Here is a 26,728-nt window from a genome sequence, read left to right as displayed (position 1 = left end):
TGGGAAGTGTTGCTTGTGTGTTAAAGAGTCTGAACCTGTATAACTTGTCCTTTCCCTCCCTTTTGAAAAATTGTTAGTGTGCCATTTCTGCTTGGTTTTCACTGCGCCGTTTTGCTTAGTTTTCACTCTTGCTCAAACTTGTCTACAATTTAAATAGGGAGTTGTGTATACTTTTCTTGACTGATTGAACTTGCTTTAATAATGGTGATTTGTGTGTGAACATCAGAGTGTGTAAAATAAATATATATATTATTTTTTATAGCAAGCTTTGGTCAGTGTTTCCTTGTTCCATAGTACTGAAGTCCTAATGTGTAAACCCTGAATACTGCTCATCTCCCTCTTGAGATAAGTCTGACTGCTTAGCCACAGCTACCAACTAAATCTTTTTGGCACAGACTGATTCCAATATTTCCCTATGGGATTTTCCCATTGTTCGAGGCTACCACTTTTACTGACAGCCTCTAACATACCGCCAGTTTATTTTTATAGTAACTTTACTCCGGTAGGTTTTTATTGCCAGAACTTTGATTATATTTCTTTCTAGTGTCTTTCTCTATAACCCCAACCCAGGTCGGGGATCCTTTGTTTGTCCTTTTGGCAGGCTTCTGCACAGAAGCCCTCCTCTCTGCGCCACTGAGTCTGGGGTAGACAGGATGTGTGGGAGGGGGCATAGGCACCCTGGACAGGGTTGCCTACGTAACCCAAGTCGCAGTCTGCCCTGATAGGCTGGGGGATTCTCTCACCAGGAGAGCCACCCCACTGTGTGAGTGACAGCTAGGCTGTATGAATGGGGGTCTTGCTGCATAAAAGCAGGGTTCTGAGGACTGGAGGACAAGACGTTGCCACTGGAACTAAGAAACCAAAGAGGAGAGAAGCTGAAGACATCTGCAACGACTGAACCACCGGTGAAGCCCTGCTGCAGATCCTGACCACTTTTCTCCAACGACTTGAGAAGATCTTCCTCGGAAAGAGTCTTCTTCCCTTGAGCTGGTGGGGCCAACTAGTTCGCCAATCGCCTTCCCGGACCTGCCTTGGTCGAATCACCAGTGCCAAGCATTAGGAGACCGGGTAGCCAGGCACCCGTCCTCCCGGACCACGATTTAAAGGAGCATACCTTTTATTCGTTTGGCAGCACCGTGGCTGGTTTCATCACTGGGCAGTGCAGTAACTCGAACCTTCCTCCACGACGAGAGCCTCTCTTCCTCTGCTGGATCTCCTGAACTGCAGAAACTGCCAGGAACTACTGCCACCGCAGGAGCCTCTTCTACTTTAAAGGTACATTGTTCCCCCAGGCCTCCCGTTTCGTTGGGTATCACTAAAGGTGGTTTAAATCCTTTACTTACCTACTGGGTTGGCCGCCCCTATCATCTAACATTGGGCCTCATTACGACCCAGGCGCTAAGTGGTTAACGGCGCCATAAAAGGCTGCAGCGCCGTTAACCACTTAGCGCCTTACTACGAGGTCCCTTTGCGAGGAAGAGGTAGTGTTGGATGATGACATGTACATGAAAGGGGAATCAGGGCAGCAGTGCATCTAGTGTGAGCAAAGGTAGTGTTGGATGATGACATGTACATGAAAGAGGATCAGGGCAGCAGTGCTTCTAGTGCGAGCATAGGTAGTGTTGGATGATGACATGTAGAGTAGTGCTTCTAGTGCGGGCAGAGGTAGTGTTGGATGATGACATGTACATGAAAGGGGAATCAGGCCAGTAGTGCTTCTAGTGCAAGCAGAGGTAGTGTTGGATGATGACATGTAGAGTGGTGCTTCTAGTGTGGGCAGAGGTAGTGTTGGATGATGACATGTACAAGAAGGGGAATATGCACATGAAGGGGAATCAGGGCAGTGGTGCTTCTAGTACAAGCAGAGGAAGTGTGGGATGATGACATGTAGAGTAGTGCTTCTAGTGCGGGCAGAGGTAGTGTTGGATGATGACATGTACATGAAAGGGGAATCAGGCCAGTAGTGCTTCTAGTGCAAGCAGAGGTAGTGTTGGATGATGACATGTAGAGTAGTGCTTCTAGTGTGGGCAGAGGTAGTGTTGGATGATGACATGTACATGAAAGGGGAATCAGGGCAGTAGTGCTTCTAGTGCGAGCGGCGGTAGTGTTGGATGATGACATGTACAGTAGTGCTTCTAGAGCGAGCAGAGGTAGTGTTGGATGATGACATGTACATGAAGGGGAATCAGGGCAGTAGTGCTTCTAGTGCGAGCAGAGGTAGTGTTGGATGATGACATGTACAGTAGTGCTTCTAGTGTGAGCAGAGGTAGTGTTGGATGATGACATGTACAGTCACGCCTCTAGTGAGAGCAGAGGTAGTGTTGGATGATGACATGTACAGTAGTGCTTCTAGTGCGAGCAGAGGTAGTGTTGGATGATGACATGTACAGTAGTGCTTCTAGTGCGAGCAGAGTTAGTGTTGGATGATGACATGTACATGAAGGGGAATATGTACATTAAGGGGAATGAGGGCAGTGGTGCTTCTAGTGCGAGCAGAGGTAGTGTTGGATGATGACATGTACATGAAGGGGAATCAGGGCAGCAGTGCTTCTAGTGTGAGCAGAGGTAGTGTTGGATGATTACATGTACATGAAAGAGGATCAGGACAGCAGTGCTTCTAGTGCGAGCAGAGGTAGTGTTGGATGATGACATGTACATGAAGGGGAATATGTACATGAAGGGGAATCAGGGCAGGGACCCGCAAAGGGACCCGCAAAGGGACCTCGCAGGCAGTTACGGTACCGCAATTTGCGGTACCGTAATTGCCGCCTTCCCATTCCCATTGAGCCGTATGGGGCAAAAATGGGAATGGGGAAGGGCCATGGTGAAATGGAGAAATACCGCCCCGCCAACCTTGGAATGGGGCGGTATTTCCCCATTTCACCATGGCAGACTCGTTACAACACCGGCACCAACCATGGTGCTAATAGCGCCATGGTTTAGCGCTGGTGTTGTAATGGGGGCCATTGTCTTTCACTTTCTGCATCCGCTTTTTCGAATCGTTAAACAAAGACGTGACTACAGCTACTAGAACATTTTGATCCTGGGCACACTGCCCTGTACTACTGACTCTGGCACAGGCCTATTGACTCTGGCTAAATCTGTTACAACTGCCTTCTCTAGATTGCTTCTCACCTAGAAATGTGTTGGTGCACCTAACTCTTATAACCACCTTTTCCTTCCCTCTTTTTAAACTTGTGAAGTGCCATTTTGCTTGGATTTCACCTCAGTATTGCATATGCTAAAGTATTACCTTGCCTAACTTGTTCACAATATACTTGGGAAGTGTTGCTGGTGTGTTAAAGAGTCTGAACCTGTATAACTTGTTCTTTCCCTCCCTTTGCAGAAATTGTTAGAGTGCCATTCCTGCTTGGTTTTCACTGTGCCGTTTTGCTCGGTTTTCACTCTTGCTCAAACTTGTCTACAATTTAAATAGGGAGTTGTGCATACTTTTCTTGACTGATTTAACTTGTTTTAATAATGGTGATTTGTGTGTGAACATCAGAGTGTGTAAAATAAATATATATATTCTTTTTGATACCAAGCTTTGGTCAGTGTTTCCTTGTTCCATAGTACTATAGTCCTAGGGCCTCATCACGAGTTTGGCGGTAGCCCTTAAATCTGGCGGTAGCGCTATTACTGCCGGATTTAAGGGTCCGCTAAATCAGGGCTTCGGCGGATTTCTCTCCAGCTCTGAGCTGGGGGGAAATCTGCCGAAAATTAGCGCTATTACCACCGGCGGGAAATCCGCCGGCGGTAAGAGTGTGAAAATTCCCCATTGAGCCCAATGGGGAATTCCCGAATGGGCTCAGTGGGGAATGGGCAATACCTGTTCCGCCAAACCCGTGATCCCGCGCTATTAGCGCCGGGGGGTTTGGCGGTAGGGCTATTAACTCTGGCTCTAATAGCGCCGGCGTTACCGCCCAACTCGTGATGAGGCCCCTAATGTGTAAACCCTGAATACTGTTCATCTCCCTCTTGAGATACGTCTGACTGCTTAGCCACGTCTACCAACTAAATCTTTGTGGTACAGACTGATACCAAAGGGGATTTTCTTGCATATACCTGTAGTCTTAATCTTCTAAGGGAACGGCACAGGATTCTGCCTAACATGTACCCTAGTCATGACGCCATCAGTGATGCTGTGTGCCTTTTTAATGTGCTGCCCGTGTAATGTTTCGACAGAGCGTTCTCGGGCAGCCGAGTTCTTTGCTGGCAATTTTTATGATTATATAAACTTTGTTACCTTTGCAATTCATCTCCTGGTCTCATTCCCGTCATGAGGGTTTTCCTTATTTCTGTAACACGTGCAAGCTGGTTGCCTTCAAAAGGCCGCAGAATCACAAGTGCCCCACTTGGCCGGGAAGTACTATTAATGACGATGGTCCGATAGGGGAGTCACCCACTGACAGACTCAGAAACATAAAAGTACTGAGAAGAAAAAGGAACAGGACCCAAGCAGGAGGATATCAAACTGGATGAAACAAATGGGGAGCAGGCCAATAGAGCAGAAATAGAGGAAGCCGCTAGGTTGCAGGAAGCAGAGCCGATATCAGATTGGCAGGCAAAAGAGCAAGGGGAATAATCCCAAAAGACCATAGAGAGACACAGGAGCAGACCTAACCATGGACGCAATAAGACACACTGAATCGGGGAATTAGTAAGACTTAAATATTGTGCGAGTCACTGGCATCAGCGGTTTACTAGGCAACCTAGATTCTTCAGGCCGGGACTGAGGTCACGTAACCCGAGCCTTGAAGGCTGCGCCATGACGTAGGCACACCGCAGACTGGACCACGGAAACATCCAGTATGACTGCGGAACCATTGCAGGATACTCTACCGGTGACCCATGTGATCGTAGGCCTCGAAATGACCCCAGAAGCCGAGGCGCATGCCCGCACCACATGGGATACAATCACCAAGAGCAAACAGGTACGTGGTGCGAGCAGCACGAGCCTCGGCCATGGTTTAACGTGATACGTTCTTCCAGGGAAATTGAAGATGAAATAACCAAACCAGACGTGGTGCCTGGACTTGGGATGCTGGCTCCCAGGTGCGATCCGCAGGAGCGGAACCTTCCCAGTGGATCACATAATACAGACGACCCCTGCAGAAACGGGAATTGCAAATGGATCGGACCACGTATTCAAGAGTACCATCGACGTCTACAGGAGCAGACCGGACAAGCAGACCTCTGTAAGATTCAGGCATACAAGGTTTCAACAAGGAGACGTGGAACACGGGATGTATACACCACGTAGCTGGTAGTTGAAGTTTGTAGGCCACTGACGAGATCTTCTTCAGAACCATAAAAGGGCCCAAATATTTGGGTGCCAATTTGACAGGTAGGTTTCGTAAGGGCAAGTTGCAGGATGACAACCATACCTGGGGCTTCATTACGAGGTATGCGGTAGAGGGATAACGGGGCCGGTAGAGATGCCGGCCCCGTTATCCCTCTACCGCCGCATTACGAGGTCTCCTCGCAGGACCCGCTAAGAACGCCTGGTTTTACCTGTAGGCAATCCTGTTAAAGGTACAAAGTGGGCTAGTTTAGAGAAGCAATCGACTACCACCATTATGCAGGTGTGGTTATCAGATTTCGGGAGTTCTACAATGTAATCAACAGCAATGGTGTGCGAATATCTGGGTGGTCTCTCGGTGGGTTGTAGTAGGCTGACCACTTTCTGGTGTGATGTTTTAGACTTAGCACACACTGGACAGGATTCCACATATAACGCAATCTGGTTAATCCAGACTAGCAAAAGGTAGTTGAGACCGATTCCAAGGTGGCCTTCAGACCCTGTGTCCTGCCTGGGGTGCATTGTGACACCCAAAAAGGATTTGTTTCCGTAGTTCAGGAGTGATAATGTACAATCGCTTCAGGTAGAATACCAAGCCATCCGTGGTATACACATCCTGTTGGTTCAAAAGACTGGGTACTTTGGGGTCTACTGTTGTGGCGGAGCGAACATGATCAAAAAAGGATTAAACGATGCCCACTGAATGCTTGTGGTGCAGAATGGTTATGGGGTACTCTCCTGGAATGGCGTTGGGGTCAAGAGATCTGGACAAGGCATCAGTACGAATGTTGGAGGAGCCAGAAATCTGAGTAAGGACAAAGTCATATTGGGAGAAAAAGAAGGCCCAACAGGCCTGTCAGCTGTTACGTAATGGCAAGGATTGCAGTTGTTGAAGGTTTCGGTGATCAGTACGGACGGTCAAAGTATGTTATGCTCCTTGAATGTGGTGCCTCCATTGTTCATTTGATGACCAAAAGTTCCTTAGCGATCACAGAATAGTTGACCTTGCTAGGGCTTAGTTTGCAAGAGAAGTAGGTGATGGGATTTTCCACCAAGTATTGGACTTGGTTTGCAATAATACTGTCCCAATCGCTCTGTGAGCAGCATCAGCTTCGATGAAGAAGGGGGTAGAATCATTGGGATGACTGAGTACAGGAGCAGACATAAAGGCCCTCTTCAATTTCTGGAAGGCCAATTCGGCTGGCGGAGCCCAGCTGAAAAATTGATTGGTACTTAGCACCTGAGTTATGTCCAAGGATAAGTGGGCAAAGTCGGCTATGAAATCCCAGTCGTAGTTTGCAAAACCCAGAAAACAGTGTACTGCCTTACGGTTGTTAGGACTTTGCCAGTCCTTAATGGTTGGATTTTGCTGTCATCCATCTGAATGCCATGCTTAATTATGGTGTGTCCTAGGAAGTCGATTCTGAGCTGTTTGAACATGTATTTGGAGGGTTTAGCAAACAGATGATTGGACTCCAAGCACTGTAGAACCTGAGCCACATGTTTCAGGTGTTCCTCGAGAGTGGGAGAGAAGATGAGGATATCCTCGAGGTATGCCCACATGGTTATTCCTATAAGGTCCGAGAAGATGGTGCCCATAAACCTTTGGAATACTTAGGGTGCATTACAGACTCTGAATGGCATCACTCTGTATTTGAAGTGGCCCTGGGGAGTTTTGAATGCCATCTTCCATTCGTCCCCTCTCTTAATCCGGACCAGGTGGTAGGCACCCCACAAATCCAGTTTTGTGAAGTAGCGGGCACCCTTCAGGGATTCTAGTGTGAAAACATAAAAATAATATGAGGCCGGGAAGCCCAAAAAGAAACACGCCAACACAGGTTACAAAGAACATACAAGTGCTTTATTTAAAAGCTACAACAGTTACCAAAGTCAATTGACAAACGGATAGCTATTCGGCTCTCAGAGTAACGTAACGAACTTCAACGAAGGTTCGATGCATTAGTAAGAGAGACCGTACATTGGAATACTTGGGCTTTTTATACTCTTTATCCAGCCCCTGGACAACCCTCTCGCGGGTTAACCATTCTAGGAGTCGGGCCTATGGGTTCCTAGCCAGGTCAATCCTATAATGTATGCATTTTGATTAGTTACGCTGATATAGTTGTACATTTACACATAGGTCAACAGTAGGACAAGGGGCCTCATTACGACCCAGGCGGTAAGTTACCGCCTGGGCCGTGACTTTACCACCATGGCGTAAACTACGTTTACGCCATGGTGGTTGGCGGACTTACCGCCCCATTCCGACCTTGGCGGGGCGGTAAGTCCCCAATCCCCATTTACCCTTCCCCATTCCCATTTTTGCCCCATAGGGCATAATGGGAGTGGGGAAGGCGTTAATTACGCCACCGTAAATTACGGTGGCGTAATTAACTCCATGGTCCCTTAGCGCCATGGATTTTAACACCTGCTAAAAGCAGGTGTTAAAAGCACCATGGCGCTAGGGGACCTCGTAATCAGGCGGCAAGGGTCGGCGCTGTTAACGCTGCCGTAAACCCCTTACCGCCTGGGTCGTAATGAGGCCCAAGGTCTCAGTTCGCGACCCCGACAAGCGGCCTGCAGGCATATTAATTATTCATGTGTACGGAGGTCACAGCGGCCAGAATTTTACTCAGAATGTCAATCGGCCTCCATTTTGATGTTCAGGGTGACTTCCATATAACAAGAGAACCTAAAATGGCAGCTTAATCCAAGATGGCGATTTACATTACTTTCTCTAAGATCAAGACCTTGCCGTGGAGTTTGTTCGCATATGATGTTTAGACAACTTGGCGTAGGCCAATACACACACAATTGTTGCGATAGGAGGCATAACATTGTTTCAATTCCGACAAACCCTCCTTTTGGCCTATGCCAAGTGCTAATATCATTTCTAGTACTTCTGTAAATAACTGCATGCATTGTCGTCCATACATCCTGAATCATTATCTGTAATGTCTATAGCTATTAGGTCGTTCATCAGAACCTCTTGTAACACAAACTCTTTAGATGCTGTGTCTGGGGCGTACATCTTGTGCCCTATTGTGCTCACTACCTGAGCTCAACATCCCCCTAGCATTGCACATATACTAGGTAGACATTGGAAACAGCAACAAAGGAATAGCAGGATTCCCAAAATAACCAGGATAACAGAAAGCACTTTCCAACCCCAGGATCGTAGAGAATCCCAGAACCAGGCGCTAATATTCCAATCTCCCACCGGAACATGCACCTCAGAACTAAGGATGTGCAAGTTCTGTATTGCTTTGAAAATTGTTGGTGAGGAATCTGGTACGAAAACACAGCAAGCGGACCCCACTAATTTGCATACTCCACCACGTTCTGCCAGAATGACATCTAATGCCATCCGATTTTGGAGTGCTACCAATCTTATTGGGCCTCATTACGACTCAGGCGGTAAGGGGTTTACGGCGCCGTAAACAGCGCCGACCCTTACCGCCTGAGTATGAGGTCCCTTAGCGCCATGGAGCTTTTAACACCTGCTTTTAGCAGGTGTTAAAATCCATGGCGCTAAGGGACCATGGAGTTAATTACGCCACCGTAATTTACGGTGGCGTAATTAACGCCTTCCCCACTCCCATTATGCCCTATGGGGCAAAAATGGGAATGGGGAAGGGTAAATGGGGATTGGGGATTTACCGCCCCGCCAAGGTTGGAATGGGGCCGTAAGTCCGCCAACCACCATGGCGTAAACGTAGTTTACGCCATGGTGGTAAAGTCACGGCCCAGGCGGTAACTTACCGCCTGGGTCGTAATGAGGCCCATTGCCTTTTGTTCTAGTGTCATATTGTAGAGTATATCCGTGGTCCGGTTGATGGTTCTCTCCAGTACTCTTGCTAGTCCCCTAATATTTTCAGAGTTTGCTATCTGTCCCCAAAATGGCACAACTGATTTCGCTATATCTCCCAATACTTGCCCAGGGGTATCTCCATCCTCGTCCCGCCGTGGGCGAGCCTTAGAAACTTCCAATGTACTAGCTATAAATACCCCAGGTAACAGGATTCCTAAATAACAGGTTCCCTGCCAATCCTTGGGCAACCAGGGAAATGCTGAACTACCACAAACGAAATAAACAGGCCCCCCTACATACAGAGGCCTGTTATCCCCAGTCAAATTTACAATGTTTACACAACCTTCAAAATCTCCCATTGGCCGAGTGCCATTTCTTTGTACACAAAAGAGGACTGAATCAGGGCTATGATTAATAGAGTAGGAAGGAGGCACTGCGTCCTTATTGCCTATCGGAGCCATTTTAAAGGAAATTAGAGTTTGAAAAGGAAGAGATAGTTTATCAGATGGCCTAATAGAAGCAACATTAGGTTTACTTCTATTTGCAAAAAGCGAGCATCCCAGGGGAGTCAATTCACGTTTCTCAAAATCATTTAAATTAGTTCCATCAAAGTTCCCTGAGACGCTAACATTCCAACGGCCAAAGAATAGTGCTCTAAGAGAGGCATAGCAAGCAGTCGTTAAAGGTAAAGGGTGAATATACCATCCTAGCCCCTTGTTCCCATGTTGCGGTAAATGAGTACAAATCCAGCAATTACTCTTATTAAAGATGGCATGCGTTGAATTCATTATTATCATTAAAGTGTTATTATGGTACTTTCGTCTATGCTGGGAGTCTCTAGGGGACAGAGTGTGAAGGTGTACAGAGGGAGTCAAAGCAGTCGGTACAGTCTCAATTGGCAGTAGAGGTTTTAGAGGGTAAATTTCTTCGAAGTACCAAAGTCCCACAGCAGTAATTATACACATTCCAATTATTATTAACACAAAACAGCAATACGTTTTCGGGGCCCAGGCACATTGTTTGTTGTCCGAGTTGGTCACCCCCTTATTTACAAGTCCAGTGCGGGGAGCAGCGGTGGAGATGGCAGGCATCGTAGTTTCTCAATCGATGACCCCAATGTTCATTGCTGGCGACACTCCGGTCGCGCGACTTCTTAGTCCTTCCCAGCCCTAGCCAGCAGAATCCCTTTTTTTCCTTTTGTTCGAAAGGAACTTTCTTTTACAAGAGAAAACTTTCAATCACTTCTTCTTTCCAGATGCACAGGCAAAACCCGTGCCATAGTTCTATTTTCTTCGTCGAAGGTCGTACCTAGTGGTACCCAAAACTGTTTGATCCGGAAACAAGGTAACGTCACTTCCTGAGGGAAGCGACGTATCGGAGGCGACGGAAGTCGCAGAACTTGAAACAATGTTTTCCGGAAATGATTTTTCCAAAGAGTGCAGAGACGAAATGGACTGTTCCCCAAGCTCCACGGGCTCAGAGAAATTCTCCGACGCACTACTCCAGGATCAGAGATTGTAGCATCAGCGAGGGGTTCTGCTTCTTCTGTAACGTGTGGCATTGGGTGAGGAAGTTTCTTGACATGCGTCGCGTGGATCCAATGTTTTTTTCCAGCCACCCGCACTGCTGTCTGAGTGACCAACAGCACCTGGTAGGGTCCCCTCCAGCGAGGAGCGAGACAAGAAGACCTTTCGTAGGCCTTCACTAGGACCCAACTTCCAGGCTGAATATCGTGTCCTGGGCCCGTAAACCGTACAGGTAAAGCTGATTGGACCTGATGATAAATGAAATACAGATTTTTAGTCAACTGGTTACAGTAGTCTATAAACAATACATTTTCTACCTCCCTCAATGCTTTAGGCTTTGGAAGACCCCAAATGTTAGCAGGTCTCCCCATCACTACCTCAAATGGAGAAAGCCCAGTCTTAGTTTGAGGTGTGGTACGCATGGCTAACAATACAATAGGTAAGGCGTCTGGCCATTTCAATTTGGTGTCGGCACATGTTTTTGCAAGCTTATTCTTTAAGATACCGTTATGTCTCTCTACCAACCCAGCACTTTGAGGGTGTCTAGCCGAGTGAAATCGCTTTTCAATGTGTAACGCTGTGCATATCTGCAAAATTACTGCTGCAACAAAATGGGGACCATTGTCCGACCAAATTACCCTCGGAAGCCCAAATCGTGGAAAGAATTCTTTTACCATAGTCTTTGCAGTGGTCATGGCAGTAGCATCTTTAACGGGGAAAGCCTCGACCCATTTACTAAAAGCACAAATAATCACAAGAACATATTTTAGATTGTTACACCGTTCCATCTCAATGAAATCAAAGTGGATGACCTTGAAGGGAACAGAAAGGGGCCCAAAGCTACCACTTGGAGTTACTGTCCCCTTCCCCACACTGTGCTGTAAACAAATCATACAATTCTGAACATGCCGCTGTGCAATCTTCGAAATGTTATCATTCACCCAGACTTGTTCTAACATTTTCGTGATCTGCTGAGCACACACATGCGTAGGACCATGTGCCATCGTAACCATTGCCAGCACATATGAATCAGGGAGCAACCATTTTCCTTCAGATGTATCCACCCAACACCCATCGTCATCCAGTTTCCCCATCCCTTCGGCCCACCTTTTAGACTCTTCTATTGTGGCATCAGTTTGAATATCTCTCACAGACCCAATACCCTCATCCATTACATAGGCATCTTTTGTTTCCCTTAGAGCATACATGTCTGCGCTAAGGTCTGTAGCCGTTTGCCTGGCTATCTGGTCAGCAAAAGCGTTCCCTTTTCCCACATCATCTATAACCTTACGATGTGCTGCACATTTCATGATCGCTAACTGCCTAGGGAGTGAGAGTGCCGAGAGCAAATGCACTATCAGGGGACCATGCTGGATCTTGGTCCCATGTGAGGTTAGGAACCCTCTTTTCGACCAGAGCCTCCCAAAGTTGTGAGCTACCCCAAAGGTGTACTAGCTATCAGTTTATATGTTTACTGCATGCCCTTCGGAGAGTTCACAAGCTCGGGTCAACGCTATAATCTCTGCAGCCTGCGCGGAGTTATGCGGAATTCTCTTAGTTTCAACAACCGTACTCAATGTAGTAACTGCATAGGCAGCTGTAGATGTACCATCTGGGAGTTTGAAGCAGGAGCCATCACAAAACAGCTCCCCTTCTGCATTGCTCAAAGGAGTATCTATAAGATCTATCCTGCCCTTCGTTTCCTGTTCAGTGGTATACAGGCAGTTATGCGATTCTTCGTCACCGCAAACAGTATTTTGTGGGAAAGGTAGAAGTTCAGCCAGATTAAGAACACAACACCTCTTAATTTGAATGTGAGGGGCAAACAGAATTAATTCATAACTCGTCAGTCGTGCAGAGGTGAGGTGTTGCGTTTGGGTTTTATTCAATAGAACATCTGCAGAGTGAGGTACCATCAAAATTAAATCATGGCCTAGGACCATTCCCTCACTCTGTTTTACAGACGCGGCAGCAGCAGCGACAGCTCGCAAACATCTTGGCAAAGCGCATGCGACAGGATCAAGGGCGGAGGAGTAGTAGCCGCACGGCCTATTCTTCCCTCCGTGTTCCTGTGTTAACACAGTCAAAGCACATCCATCACATTTATGCACAAACAACACAAAGGTCATAATTTGGAGTACCCAGAACCGGTGCAGAGCATAACGCGGTTTTGAGAAGCTCAAATGATCGTTGATGTTCCGATTTCCAATGCAGCGGCAAAGAAATGCCCTTCTTCGTCAAAGCCAACATCGGTTTTATCACTAGTGAGAAGTTCGGGATCCACAACCTACAGTAAGAAGCCATACCTATTAAGGCTCTGACTTCCTTCTGTGTATTTGGAACAGACATGCCAGAAATGTGTTTTATTCTTTCAGGTTTCAATCTTCTCCCCTCCTTTGACAGGAGGTAGCCTAAATAGGCGACCGCCGGACAACAATATTGAAATTTTTTGAGCAAAGCTTTACGACCATTTTTAGCTAGATGAACAAGCAACAGTACAGTGCCTTCTTTACAAGTACTTTCAGAATCTGCGGCCAAAAGCAAGTCATCGACATACTGGAAAAGTGTACAAGTAGGCAGCAATTCAAGGGTATCAAGCTGCTCTTTCAAAGCTCTACTATAAATGCTTGGACTTTCAGTATACCCTTGAGGTGCACAAGTAAATGTGAATGAACGTCCCCCCAAGGTGAACGCGAACAAATATCTACTCTCCTTGTGTATCGGAATACTAAAGAAAGCATTCTTTAGATCCACAACACTAAAGTGCGTAGCTGTAGCAGGGATCATTGTTAGTATCGTTGTTACATCAGGCACAATTGGAAATTGTGGGGCGACAACTTTGTTAATAGCACGAAGATCAATTATGAAACGGTATGGGATTGCATTGTCGCCTTTCTTGTATACAGGCAAAATCGGGCTGTTACGTAAACTACCTGCAATCTCTTCGATCACCCCTCGTTGCACAAAATCAGAGACAATGCACTTCAAAGCACGCTCGCCCTCAACTGATATTTTATATTGCGGAATGCGTGGTAGTTTAAATCCATGCTTCAAAACTATTTTAACGGGCTCAATCTGTAGCACCCCGACATCATTATCGTCAACCGCCCATAAACGATCTGGAACAACACTAAACTCAGGAGGCAATGGTCGAGTCAAAAACTGAGAATTGGGAAGTTGCTGAGGTGAAACCGTCAGTCGTACTCCATCAGAGGAACAATAAATTACTGCATTCAATTTCTTCAATAGATTTAACCCCAGCAAATTCTCTCCACAGTTCGAAGTCAGAATGAAGGGACAATGGTCCGTAAAGGGACCCAAAGAAACAGACACCGGCGAAGAGACCGGACAAACAATTGGTATACCAGAAACATTTGTTTGCCCTGACAGTGGAATGTTTGGAACCCGGGAATGATCAATGGAGCACTTCTGTGCTCCAGTGTCTATCAAAAACGGATGTTTCCTATCCCCCACTAACAATTCAACGTAGGGACCTTTCTGATTAACGGGAATAGGTGAAGGTTCCAAATCCTGCTTCGGGCAGTCCTAACAAAATAAAATGTCATCGGAAGGAAGCTCTTCAGAAAGGTAGGCAGCAGAAGGGTGATCAAATATGTTTCTCGTGTCCACACTCGAAGTCTGATTTTCCCGTGAAAAAGGTTGCTGAGGATCTTGCGAAAACTGACCTCTATCAGGGCCCCCTGCTCCAGGGCGACCTCTAGGTCGTCTACCCATACTCCCAAACGCATTTTTTTTACCTTTGTCGAAGGACGGGGCACTGTGCTCGCCAATGACCTTCCTGGCGGCAATAGGCACATTGATTAACATGCACAGGACCCAAAGGAGCGTTTCCTTTGGGACATACTGACCTCTGATCTGTGAAGTACCTCCTCTGGGATTTCTAACAATTTGTTGTAACAATACTTTAGTCTTCAAATCTCCTTTCCTCTTCTCTATTTTCTCTTTTTCATTATTAACACGGTTCTCATAATACTGAGCCATGTGCAAAACTTCAGATTGGGATTTCGCCTGCCAAGCGCTCTGAGGACATAATCTGAGACTGGATGTCAGGCAACAATCCACGTACAAATTTGTCCACAAACAACCTTTTCCCAGACTCTGTGCCCAAGTCCTGTCCACTGAAGTCAGAGAATACCTGTTCGAATCTATTAAAGAATTCGGTGGCACCTTCAGTTTTTCCTTGAACACAGGCCGTAAGCTTGTCCCAAATAATTCTTTTCTCTGGAATTATAGTTTTCAATTTTGTGACAATTCTATCAGGCAAAGTAAGTATTACCTGAGGTGGTTTCTCACCAGCTGGTCTTTCCCCATCAAACCTAATCATGTTAGCCCACGTATCTCCTAATCCTGGCACATCGTCTATTGTTCGAACCTGCTTCCATAAATCTACGGGCAGGAGTACAGGGAATAGCAAGTCAATATCACTTAAGGTGAACACAGAGGACTGCAAAACGGACTCTATGGGCCTCATTACGACCCAGGCGGTAAGGGGTTTACGGCAGCGTAAACAGCGCCGACCCTTACCGCCTGAGTACGAGGTCCCTTAGCGCCATGGCGGACTTAACACCTGCTTTTAGCAGGTGTTAAAATCCATGGCGCTAAGGGACCATGGAGTTAATTACGCCACCGTAATTTACGGTGGCGTAATTAACGCCTTCCCCACTCCCATTATGCCCTATGGGGCAAAAATGGGAATGGGGAAGGGTAAATGGGGATTGGGGACTTACCGCCCCGCCAAGGTCGGAATGGGGCGGTAAGTCCACCAACCACCATGGCGTAAACGTAGTTTACGCCATGGTGGTAAAGTCACGGCCCAGGCGGTAACTTACCGCCTGGGTCGTAATGAGGCCCTATCTCTTTGTAAAACGGTGTCGGGTTTTCCTGATATCGGGAATTGATTGTCTAATAGTGTTCACTTCCTGTCGTGAAAACGGGACGTGAACAAATTGTGATACATAATGTGCAGGGATATCCACAGCGGGTGCACCAGTCCCAGCGTTAGCGGGAATCTCAACCTTTGGGACAAATGTCGGAGGAACCTCTCTCATAGGCAACTGAGATATAGGTAACTCCGACCGCTTACCAAGCAACAGAGCCAGGTCGAGCGCTAAGGCAGTCAAAGAAGTATCGGGCGAAAAAACCCTTTTACAAATTCCCAATAACTCTATAGGACAACTAACCTTCCTCCTTACACATTCTTCCTGCAGGTATTGTACCATTACCTGAATCACCTTCCTTTGCATTTCTACTGTATACTGACTATACGTGTCATATACTTCATCTGGCGGTATCGATGAATCCGAGATCCATCGAATCGCATCTTTGGTACAAATTCGTACTTCCTCAGGTGCTGATCTACGACACGGAAGGAACCGTTTCTGCACATACATACTGTCGTCTTCATCATCCTCATCCCGCAATTTCTCAAAGTCCCTCCTATACTCAAACAATCTCTCAACATGATCATGTACTTTCTCCTCTGTGTCCCTCGAAAGTGCCAAAGTATTTAGATCCCTCACCCCTTGTGGGAGATCCGAATTTTGTAATCTACCCCACATTACACATAAATGAGTCCCCAAACCTTCGATAAAAACATTTTTCTAGGGAAAATTGTCCATATTTGATAATGTGGAAAAAACGTTGACTTGATCACCTTTCTCCATACAGTGCTTAGCCCATACAAATAATTCCTGTTTCTTGTCTGCAGAAACAGTATTTCGAGTGACAATCTTTGGCCCCGCACCCCGATCAACGTTAGTCAATACAGAACCACTCGGGAGCGGAGCTATGGGCAAATTCAATGAGGGTGCAACTATCGGCGCAAGAGGAAGGGGTGGCGGGATAGGTGGAGGAACAACAACTAGAGGAATAGGAACAATGGGTTGTACAGGGGGAACAGGAATAACAGCAGGAATAACAGCAGGAATGGGCATAGCAACCGCGAGAGGATCATAAGGAGGTGGCACAGAGGCACAAGGCCTGCGTTCGTTTAACAATTTTTCAATAAATTCTTCAGAAACATGGAAATCTTTAGAGGGATAAATTCTCTGGATACCGAGTGAGAAAGCCCTTTCCATATTTTAACTGACTCTGAATGTTTTTCCTTATCATATAACGACGCCTTTTCGGCATTTGTTTTATGACGCCGTGCATGTTTATCCCTACTTTTAAGCTGCTGCAACGCTTCTTTTTTCCAATTCTGCAAAACATCAAATGCTGCAGGTCTGGCCTTCTTTTTTAGCAAGACCGATTCTAGGTATTCAATACGGGGGATCTCGAAACTACCATTGATTGGCCACTGAAATTCGGAGGCATGTCTGGTTTGTCTGTGCCAAATATCATTAAATACTATACTTCCAATGCCATACTTACAGTACATAGTACATGCCGGCGACCCCTCCTGTGGTGCTGGGCAGCTAAATTCCAAAGTTTGTCGATCGCTGCGGGACAGAGCCCTAAAGCAGCTAGACAATTTCCCAGGCATTTCACAAAAAATTGGTGTTACCTGGTCAGTAATTGTGTCTGCAGATACAATATGCCAAATTCAAATTGTCAGGGTTAAATTAAGAGCCGGGTCACGACTGCACCTGACCAAACCTAAGGAGGACCGTACGGTTTACCAAAGAATTTACCTAATGAATTTTACCTTGTGTTTGGTGGTTTCGACAAATCTGCCCGCCTCGAAAAAATGGACCCTCGTCAAGATGCCGTGTCAGACCACACGACTATCGTCCAAGGATCGGATCGTGCAGCGCTGCAGAGGTATCGCGTCTCGTTCAGTCGGGCCCGCAGTATCACACCGTCTGATCCCGGTTCGATAGTCTGCGTCAACCTTCAATGATCCGGCATCAATCTTGAGGGTCCCTATTCAGACGCCAACTGTGAAAACATAAAAATAATATGAGGCCGGGAAGCCCAAAAAGAAACACACCAACACAGGTTACAAAGTACATAACAGTGCTTTATTTAAAAGCTACAACAGTTACCAAAATCAATTGATAAACGGATAGCTATTTGGCTCTCAGAGTAACGTAACGAACTTCAACGAAGGTTGGATGCATTAGTAAGAGAGTCCGTACATTGGAATAATTGGGCTTTTCATATTCTTTATCCAGCCCTCGGCCAACCCCCTCGCGGGTTAACCATTCTAGGAGTCGGGCCTATGCGTTCCTAGCCAGGTCAATCCTATAATGTATGCATTTTGATTAGTTTCGCTGATATAGTTATACATTTACACATAGGTCAACAGTAGGACAAGGTCTCAGTTCGCGACCCCGACATTATTCATGTGTACGGAGGTCACAACGGCCAGAATTTTACTCAGAATGTCATTCGGCCTCCATTTTGATGTTCAGAGTGACTTCCATATAACAAGAGAACCTAAAATGGCGGCTTAATCCAAGATGGCGATTTACATTACTTTCTCTAAGGTCAAGACCTTGCTGTGGAGTTTGTTCGCATATGATGTTTAGACAACTTGGCGTAGGCCAATACACATACAATTGTTGCGATAGGAGGCATAACATTGTTTCAATTCCGACACTAGGATGTCACGAATGAGGGTCAGAGGATACCAATCCTTCACAGTAATGATGTTCAAATCACGGTAGTCAACCCAGGGCCTCAAAATGCCCTCTTTCTTGGGCACAAAGAACAGGGCTGCACATGCAGAAGACAGAGAAGGTACAAAGTACCCTTTCTCGAGACAATCCTTCAAATACTGCTGGAGTCTCTGCCGTTCACATGGCAACAAGGAGTAGATTCTTCCATGGGGAAGGTTCTTGTTGGGCATGAGGGTAATGGAGCAGTCAAATGGGCGATGCGGATGGAGGGGAACGTCTTTGGGTTCGGTGAAGACTCTCTTGAACCTTGAATATACCACCAGGACACTGTGAATGGTGCAAGCGTTGGGTGTGGTACCGTTGGAAACAAGCAATGTGAAAGACATATAAGTATCTCCAGTCTTTTTAACTTAACACTGGGTGGTGCACATATCAGATCCAAATATTATGGTTTGTGTGGCCCAGTTGATATATGGATTATGACAGGTTAACTATGGGACACTAAGAACCAGTGGGTATGACAGGGTTTGGAGGGCGTTGAAAGCGATCTGTTCCTGATGCTGGTTAATCCGTACACCAACGGGCACAGAGTGATGGGTAACAGGACCTGAGGAGATCAAGGACCCATCTATCAGGGCTACTGCCACTGGACATGCCTTCTCTACCAACGGTATACCTTGCAGGGTTGCAAATGCTCGGTCAATGTAGTTACCAGAGGCCCCTGAGTCCAATAAGGCCATGTTGATGATCGACTGGTTTGTTTCCAAGACTAGAAGATGAGATGTAGGCATTAGCCTCTGGTTGACATATAGGAAGAGTTGAGGATCCAGATGGGCTTGCTATGGCCTTCCCATCAGACAGCAAGCCAATTAGTTTTCCGCCACCCTAGGGGGACAGATCGGACAGGATCCCAGAAAGTGCCCGGAACCACCCCATTATAAACATAGTCAGTCTGTTCTTCTTCTTTTCTTTTCATCCTCGGTCAAGGCACCCACACTTCTCCTAATTGCATAGGTGCCACTTGAGGCTCAGTAGAGGCCATCAGAGGGTGAGGTAGGACGGGTTGCATCGGAGGGTAATGTTGCTGCACTCTTCTTTCTGCCCTTCTTTCTGTGAAGAGATGATCAATGCAGAGAACCAGTTCGATCAAAGCATTGAGATCGTGTGGTTCTCTGTGATGCACAAGCTTGTCCTTCCCTTTTTCTCATAGCCCTCATTTGAACAGGGTTTGTTTTGTCGCAACAGGCTATTGAGCATTAGTACCCAACTGGCCGCACGCCCCTCTCCTCCAGCCAGTGCAGCTTTACTCCTCCTCTGTGGTCCTCTGTATCCCACCCCAAAGTACATCTGTTCCGTTGTTAACCTCTGAAAAGCGGTTGGCTATTATCATTTTTTTATTATTATGAGTTTTTAATCAGCGAAGTGATTCTCACAAGATAGACATCAAATCAAATCAAACGAGCGAAGAATCAAAAATTAAAGCAGAGAAGAAGTAAAAGCAGAGAAGAAGTAAAAGGCAAGAAAAAAGAAGAGAAGAGTTCCATATGTTTCAACACAATAAATCAGGAGTTGAGAAAGAAAAAAAAAACAAAGGTAGAAGAATGGCCGCAGCCTTTGAGAGATTTATAAGAACTCTAAAATTTCTGCCATGGGCTTTGTTGCTTTGTCTTTAAGAAATAAGTCCAAAATTCTGGTAGCTGCTATCGTCCATGAAGGTCTAAGGCCCCCCATTAATCGTTCCCACCAGAGAGCTTTGTCTGTCAAATAGGCTTTCTCTAAATGGTGGAGCAAGTAGGGAGTTCTGTATGTAGATGTGCCCGGACCCGATAGAAGAAGGTGCCGGAGTGATTCAATGGTTTGCTTAGAGTTACAGAAGCGGCAACTGTTCGTCGCAGAGAGGCATCTCATTTGAAGGATCTCATTTGTTGGCAATAAGTTCAGCCTGGCGTGGAGCATTGTCCAACGTGTTTTCCTGTTTGGGTGCTTTATTAGAAATGGTTGGACTTCATTCAGTTTTCTGGCCGTTGAGGGGAGATGCTGGGTCAGTTTATGAGCATCTGCCTTCTCTAACGTGATTATCCAATTCATTTCGTCTTAGCGTTTTTTAGCTTTTGCCGGATTGCACACCAGTTCTTCAATAGAGCTGCCACAGATTTCTAGATGTGATTTACATTTAGTCTCCCAGTTGGTCAGCAGTTTACATTTGCCTGTATTCATCTCCTCTTGTACCATGGAAAAAATTATAGGGGAGGATGGGTTCTTGACGTTCCGGTATAGCATGATAGAAGCTCTAAGTACTATTGACGCCAAAGACGAGAGTGAAAGTTCCCGTCTAATCAGTGGTAGAAGTATAGAAGTCGGAAGGTTCAGCACTGAACGCCAGAAAAGGCTCTCCATTTGGGCCATAAAGTGTCAGGCAGAGAAGGCGTGGCACCTGTGCCGTAGGTGATTGTAGGGATCACTTTCCCCCGGTAGAATTTTGGTAGGAGCATCAGAGAGAAACGCCCATATTTCCTGTCTAGGACTTGGGCCTGTGAAATAAGGTTTCTCATTTCAGCTTGTAGGTGTGGTTGCATTGCTAAATCTTTGGTTGTGGAGTCGATCAATACCCCAAGATATTTAAATTCTGAAACCTGTTTGACTTTTTCTCCTGCCAAGAACCATGAGGGTTTTCCTCTTGTTCTGCTCCTTTTTTCAAAGACCATGATCTTCGTTTTTTGTTTAACTCCTAGGTCATTGGGCCTCATTACACGGTAGGCGGTAACCATGGCGCTAATAGCGCCATAGTTGCCGCCGGTATTTTACCGTGTCCGCCTTGGTGGATGGTGGAATTACCGCCCTACTCCAAGGTGAGCGGGGTGGTAATTCCCCATTCACCAAGGCTCTTCCCCATTCCCATTTTTGCCCCCATAGGGCATAATGGGAATGGGGAAGGTGCTAATTACGATACCGCAAATTGCGGTACCGTAATTAGCTCCAAGGTCCCTTTGCGGCACCCTACTTTAATGGCGGGTAAAACCAGCCGTTAAAGTCGGGACCCACAAAGGGAACTCGTAGTAAGGCGGTAGGGGTTTACCGGTACCGGTGCCCTTACCGGTACCAGTAAACCCCTACCGCCTACCGTGTAATGAGGCCCATTGTCCTCAGTATATTTGGTTAAGGATGCCAGCTGGCGTTGTAAGCCAGTTGGGGTCTGATCAAGTTGTATGAGGTCATCAGCATAAAGGAGTCTTGGAACTTTCATGTTGCCCATTACTGTGGGAAAAGATCTTGATTTGGAATTTGTTTCTTTATAGTCCCCAAAATACGCCGGGAAGAGGGCTGGAGCAAGAGGGCAGCCCTGTTTGACCCCTCTGGAGGTTGGTATCACAGCAGAGAGCAGCCCCCTTGAGTTTAGCCGGACCTGGACAGAGGTGGTGGCATGTAAGGCTTGAAGCGGACCCAGGATTTCCAGTGGGCAGTTCCCTTTGTTTAATTTTTCCCAGAGTTTTCTTCTGTTAACTAAATAAAAAGACTGGGTAAGGTCTATGAATGCCAGGTATAGTTTCTGATTACCATCCAGGGCTTTTGATTTTAGTACGCTCAATAGCTAGATGTTAATGCTGGTTCCTATTCCCTTTTTGAACCCAGATTGTAGAGGGTCTTCACAGGGTGATGTTTTTACCCACAAATTAAAATGTTCCAGGAATAAGGAGCCATAAACCTTCCCTATGACATCCAGTAGCGCCACTGGATGGAAATTCCTTGGGTCGTCTTTTTTTCCTTTTCGAAGATCGGAATGATCACCGCTGAGGTCCAAGTGGGCGGGATCCTGCTGTATGTAGAGCATCTTTTGAAGATCAGGCTTAATAGTTTTTCCCAGTCTTCTGGAGCAGAATTTCAGTTTGCGTTGGAGAGGCCGTCAGGACCTGGTGCCCTTGAATTCTTCAGCTTCATTATCGATCGTGAAATATCCGTTGGCTCATGGAGGTCGACCCAGGGAACAGTTGCCGATGACGGTGGGGCTGGTGGGAGCGAGTCTGTGGAGCTGAACAGTGTTGAGTAAAATTGTATCCATGTTGACTCAGAAATGCTGTTTGACAGCACTAATTCTGTCACTTTGCTCCATGGATTGATTAGCTTCCAGAAGTCTCAGGAATTACTGTTATTAATTTGCTCCAAGATGGCCTCAGAATCTTTTTGGTACAGAGCGAGCCGCTATGATCTTAACCAGTGTCTTATCACCTCGTTTGCATGAGTTCTATTGGTAACTGTATTGTGCCTGCAGCAGTTCTTCTGGCTCTGCGGACCATGTTGCGCTTTGCCACATACAAAGCATCAAATGTGTGTTTGTGACCCGGAGGTTCCGAGTTGAGATCATTTACACCAGTAATGACGGATCTGTAGGGTTCCAGAAGCGGTCTATAGTCCACTTCAAAGGAGTTTCCACTGCTTCCGTAAGAGACTGTGATGTCTCGAATGTTGGCCTGGGTGACCCTTATCTGGTTTCCCTTGCTTTCTAGTGCGACAACTCCAAGGTAGAATGTGTTCGTTGGTTTTACTGATGCCCATTTTATAGACAAAAGGTTGTGGTCGCTTTGCGTTGTGTGTTGAACTCTGAATTCTACCAACCGAGCCAGAAGTAACTGCGAGGCAAAGATGTAATTGATGGTGTAATGAGCCAGGCCACGATTCCACGTTGGTGTTTTGTTAGTGTCGGGTAACGTAGTTGCTGTGTTATAAAGTTGTCTTGACGTCAATAGCTTAGACCACCCCTTTCCCCGTTGACAAGTTTGGTGAGGTGTGGACTCTGTAGGGTCTGGTGGATTCCTGGGGCATTTGAGTCCAGCATAGTTGTTATTAGGTCGAACAGAGAGTCTCTTTGGATTGCCTTGGGGTTCCAGTAAATGGTCATAACCAGCAGGTATGTGTGTGTGAAGGATTCTACCCCGACCTCTTTGTGATGCCATAAGAGGAGGAACGCTAGGACGAATGGGGACTTCAAGATGATCTTAAGTATTTGAAAGCCACTACCCATCTGAACTGCTATCATCAGTCCCGAAGAAGGCATGCCTTTTTCCCCTATCAGAGCCTCTGAGAAGGCGATTTCAAACCCATCAAGCATCGGTTTTGTTTTTAACCACAACTCTTGTAAACACAAAATGTCAAATCAACCTAGGTTGATGTCGCTTGTGGTTGTTCGCAGAAGGAACTTGGCGGCACATTTTGCATCAGGATGGGGACAGGGGCCCGCTTCTCCCCACCGTGAAAAAGGGCATACCACCACAATCAAGTATCAAATATTCTCGCGGTGGGGAATCTGTGACGTGATCCGTTCAGACAACGGCACGCACTTTGTGAATGACCTCTTCAGGGAAGTAACCTCCCTTCTGGGGGTGAAACATAAACTATGTTCGATTTATCATCCAATGGCCAATGGAGTTGTGGAGAGGATCAACGGGCTGCTCAAAAGCAATTTATCGAAATTATGCAGCACGTTGAAAAAAAATTGGGTATATTGTCTGCCCCCAGCACTGTTCCAACTCAGAAATCAACCAAGCAAGGATCACCATTTAAGCCTGCACGAAATCGTGACGGGAAGAAGAATGCACACGCTGCTCTCCCCTGTTAGGAGGGCGTCTGATGCATACAGGGCTGTCACAGTGCTGCGAGAAGAGTTTAAGGAATACCTAACACAGCTAACGCGCGCAGTACGCAGCATAGCAAAACAAATTGTTTCACCATTTACTGAAGATGTAGCAACAGACACCTCTGTTCTCATTCTTTCTCCTAAATTATGCACTGCTGTTATCACGTGTGACAGTGTCCCGTTATCAGCATCTGAAGTTGGTACGAACGTGCAACAGGCCCCCCCAATTTTTTTTGCAAACACCACCGTCCATCACCGTGATAAGATCTAAGACATATCTGTTTTGCATCGTCATCAGGCGCAGTGCACGGAGCTCTATTTTTATGATGTTGAATCCTTCTTCAGTGTCGTTGGCCAGCTGGATGAGCTCCCAGCGTGTTATCTGCAGCCATTTCGCGTCTGCCCTTGCTTGAACGCCTGGTGCTAGAAATTAAGCAAAGAATGTTTCTGCAGATGAGAAAAGCCTGTACTGCTGTGGGATTTCATCAAGGAGTTCTGACGATTTGGATGAAATATAATTGGATCTTTTGCTGCGTGACAACTTGGTTTTCAAGGTTTCTTCTGACAATAGTTAGTATGCTGGGGGCTCCGTGATTGTCTCATCGGGCGCTGTCGATGGTTCAGCCGATTGCCCTGCTGCCGATGTGTCAGTCGATTGGCCTGCTGTCGATGTGTCAGCCGAAGGCCTTGCTGTAAACTGGACGTGGCTCTCTGGTATCACCATTAGTGCTGAGTGAAGTGTGGCTAGGGCACAAGTTCCTCTCCAAGATGCTGGGAGATGCAGGTAAGCTCGTTTGCCACAGATCCAATATATGTCCATTAATGCAGCAGTGCCTTTTTTCATATCTGGTATTATTAAAGTCTTATTGCACTGCTGTGTGGTTCCCATATTCACCTTTCCTTCTCCATGGAAGCAAAGTTTGTGCAGTATTTCCTTTTGAATCTTTATGGGTCTCTCCAGGGGTGTGACCCATGTCAGCTTGGTGATATGCTGTGACCAGATGGGGATGCACGTTTCTTTTGCCCACTCGTATGTTTCGTCTGGCAGCCCTCGAAGCCCCTCAGCTTTGCATTTAATCATTTCATCATGCCACTTGTCGTCTGCATACCTTGTCCCTTTTATAATGAAAAATGGCTCTTGGAGGCAGATTACTCCTTGTCGTCTGCTGGTTCAAGTTTGTTCGTTTTCCAATTTTTCCATAGTGACTGTGTGTGCTTGAAATGTCTTTTTTATTCTACACAGCATCAGATGAATCAAACATTGGGCCTCAGACAAGGGTACTTCCTATGGGATTGACATTTTTGGGGTTCCAGTTTCATGAGGAATAAGTGAGCACACGTAGCAACTTTCATTACTTGCTTGCTTTGCTGCGGCGCTCATGTCTGAATACCATTTATTTGATTGGTCAGGGTGTCGGGGGTCCTCTATTTCCTCTAACCCCAGATTATGATAAATAGCGTATCTGTTTTTTTCCCACCCCCCTTTTCCTTCTCCTTGTGTTTTTTAATTGGGTACCAACTTGTGGATATTGCAGCAGGAATATCTTAGACCATGCATCCTCTATGTCGTTCATGGTGACATGTGAGTATTCAGTAGTGGTTTCTGGTGCAGTGTGTGTACGCATGCTTGTATTTCTGGAGTTAGTCAACCAATAGTAATCATCATTTACATTCCATCCAAGCTCTATTCCCTTGGCCATAGTATTACTCAACAATGGAATAGCAGTTTGGTTTACATGCAATTGTTCAAAGGGTGACGTTATATTTTTACTATTAGATTCAATGTTATAAGTGTCCTTCAAAATAGTTGTTGCTTCAGTCCATATTAGTTTAGACCCTGGTTTTGTCATATCAGTTCCGTTTCCCCCTTTATTCATTTCATTTGCCACATATAAAACAACATTATACCAAATAAAATAAAACATCATTATTGCAAATAGTATGGCAGCATATTTTATAACACATTCTACATTGCTCAGTCTACTGGCCCTAGTGGTATCCCTAGTTCTATCTAACATTTCAGCCTGCTCAGCCGTTTCATCGCATTGGCTCATGTTGAACCTGTTGTAACGCTCACCTGATTCCCGTAGAGGCGCCGGTCTTGACTGGGCGTATACCGTATCTTCAAAGGTGATGTGTAACACACGGCTGGCTCTTTGGGCTGGACCTCTGTGCACTGTATGTCTGACTCGAAGGGTAAGATGTCTGCAGATAGAAAATATGGGATTAAGGAACTGGGTTATTGAATGTCTCTCTCTTCTTCCCTTTCTCTTCTCCTGTAGAACCCCAAAGGTTAACGCTCTCACCTTAGGTAAGTGAACGCCGTGCTCTCCATCTGCCTCGGGGCAGGGTGCTGTAACCAGTTTCTTCACTGGATAAGGGGAGCAGGCCTCTTGACTTCAGAGGACTGCTGTCCGTCGTTTACTGCACGAACGGTAAGTTTCGAGTAATTCTAATGTCTTTAAAGTCTTTAGTAATGATGTTTCTTGTTTTGCAGGGTTCCGGCGATGGCGGATGACGGGCTGAAGTGAGTTGAAGATGGAGCCTGTGTGATGAATAGAAGCGCCTGGAAGCACGTAAGTAAGCGCTTGTTGCCTGCTTCACGATGCGCTCTAACTGTCTTTTTATTTTGCACGTACAAGTTCGGAGCAGCTGCAGGGTGCCGGAATACCCACTGGGTTAGATGTGGAAAGGAGTAATGGCACGTGAGTATTAAAGTTCCCCAATGTCTTTAAACGCACCTTGTTTTGTCTTTCAGATGCGGGATGCAGCGCCGAAGGCCTCCGGAGCGTGCGAAGAGTTGGTAAGCTTTTGTCTTTCAGATGCCGGAATGCAGTGTGAAGACCTCCGGAGCGCACGAGGAGTAGGTAAGCCTTT

The 26,728-nt window shown here is 46.3% G+C and overlaps 1 protein-coding gene across 1 annotated transcript in view; it reads left to right on the top strand.

Moving 5' to 3' along the window:
* LOC138468430 (zinc finger protein 585A-like) overlaps window positions 1-26,728 on the top strand; it is a 375,431-nt gene that overhangs the window by 135,687 nt on the left and 213,016 nt on the right. The window contains exon 4 of the mRNA XM_069608989.1: window positions 21,392-21,407. Coding sequence (XP_069465090.1) covers window positions 21,392-21,407 — 16 coding nt within the window. The remainder of the gene's footprint in view (window positions 1-21,391; window positions 21,408-26,728) is intronic.

Source organism: Ambystoma mexicanum, chromosome 4q (assembly GCF_040938575.1).
Source record: "Ambystoma mexicanum isolate Mex_15411 chromosome 4q, UKY_AmexF1_1, whole genome shotgun sequence".
Lineage (NCBI taxonomy): Eukaryota > Metazoa > Chordata > Amphibia > Caudata > Ambystomatidae > Ambystoma > Ambystoma mexicanum.
The sequence above is the reverse complement of the archived record's forward strand: the minus strand, read 5'-3'. Positions and strand labels throughout refer to the sequence as shown.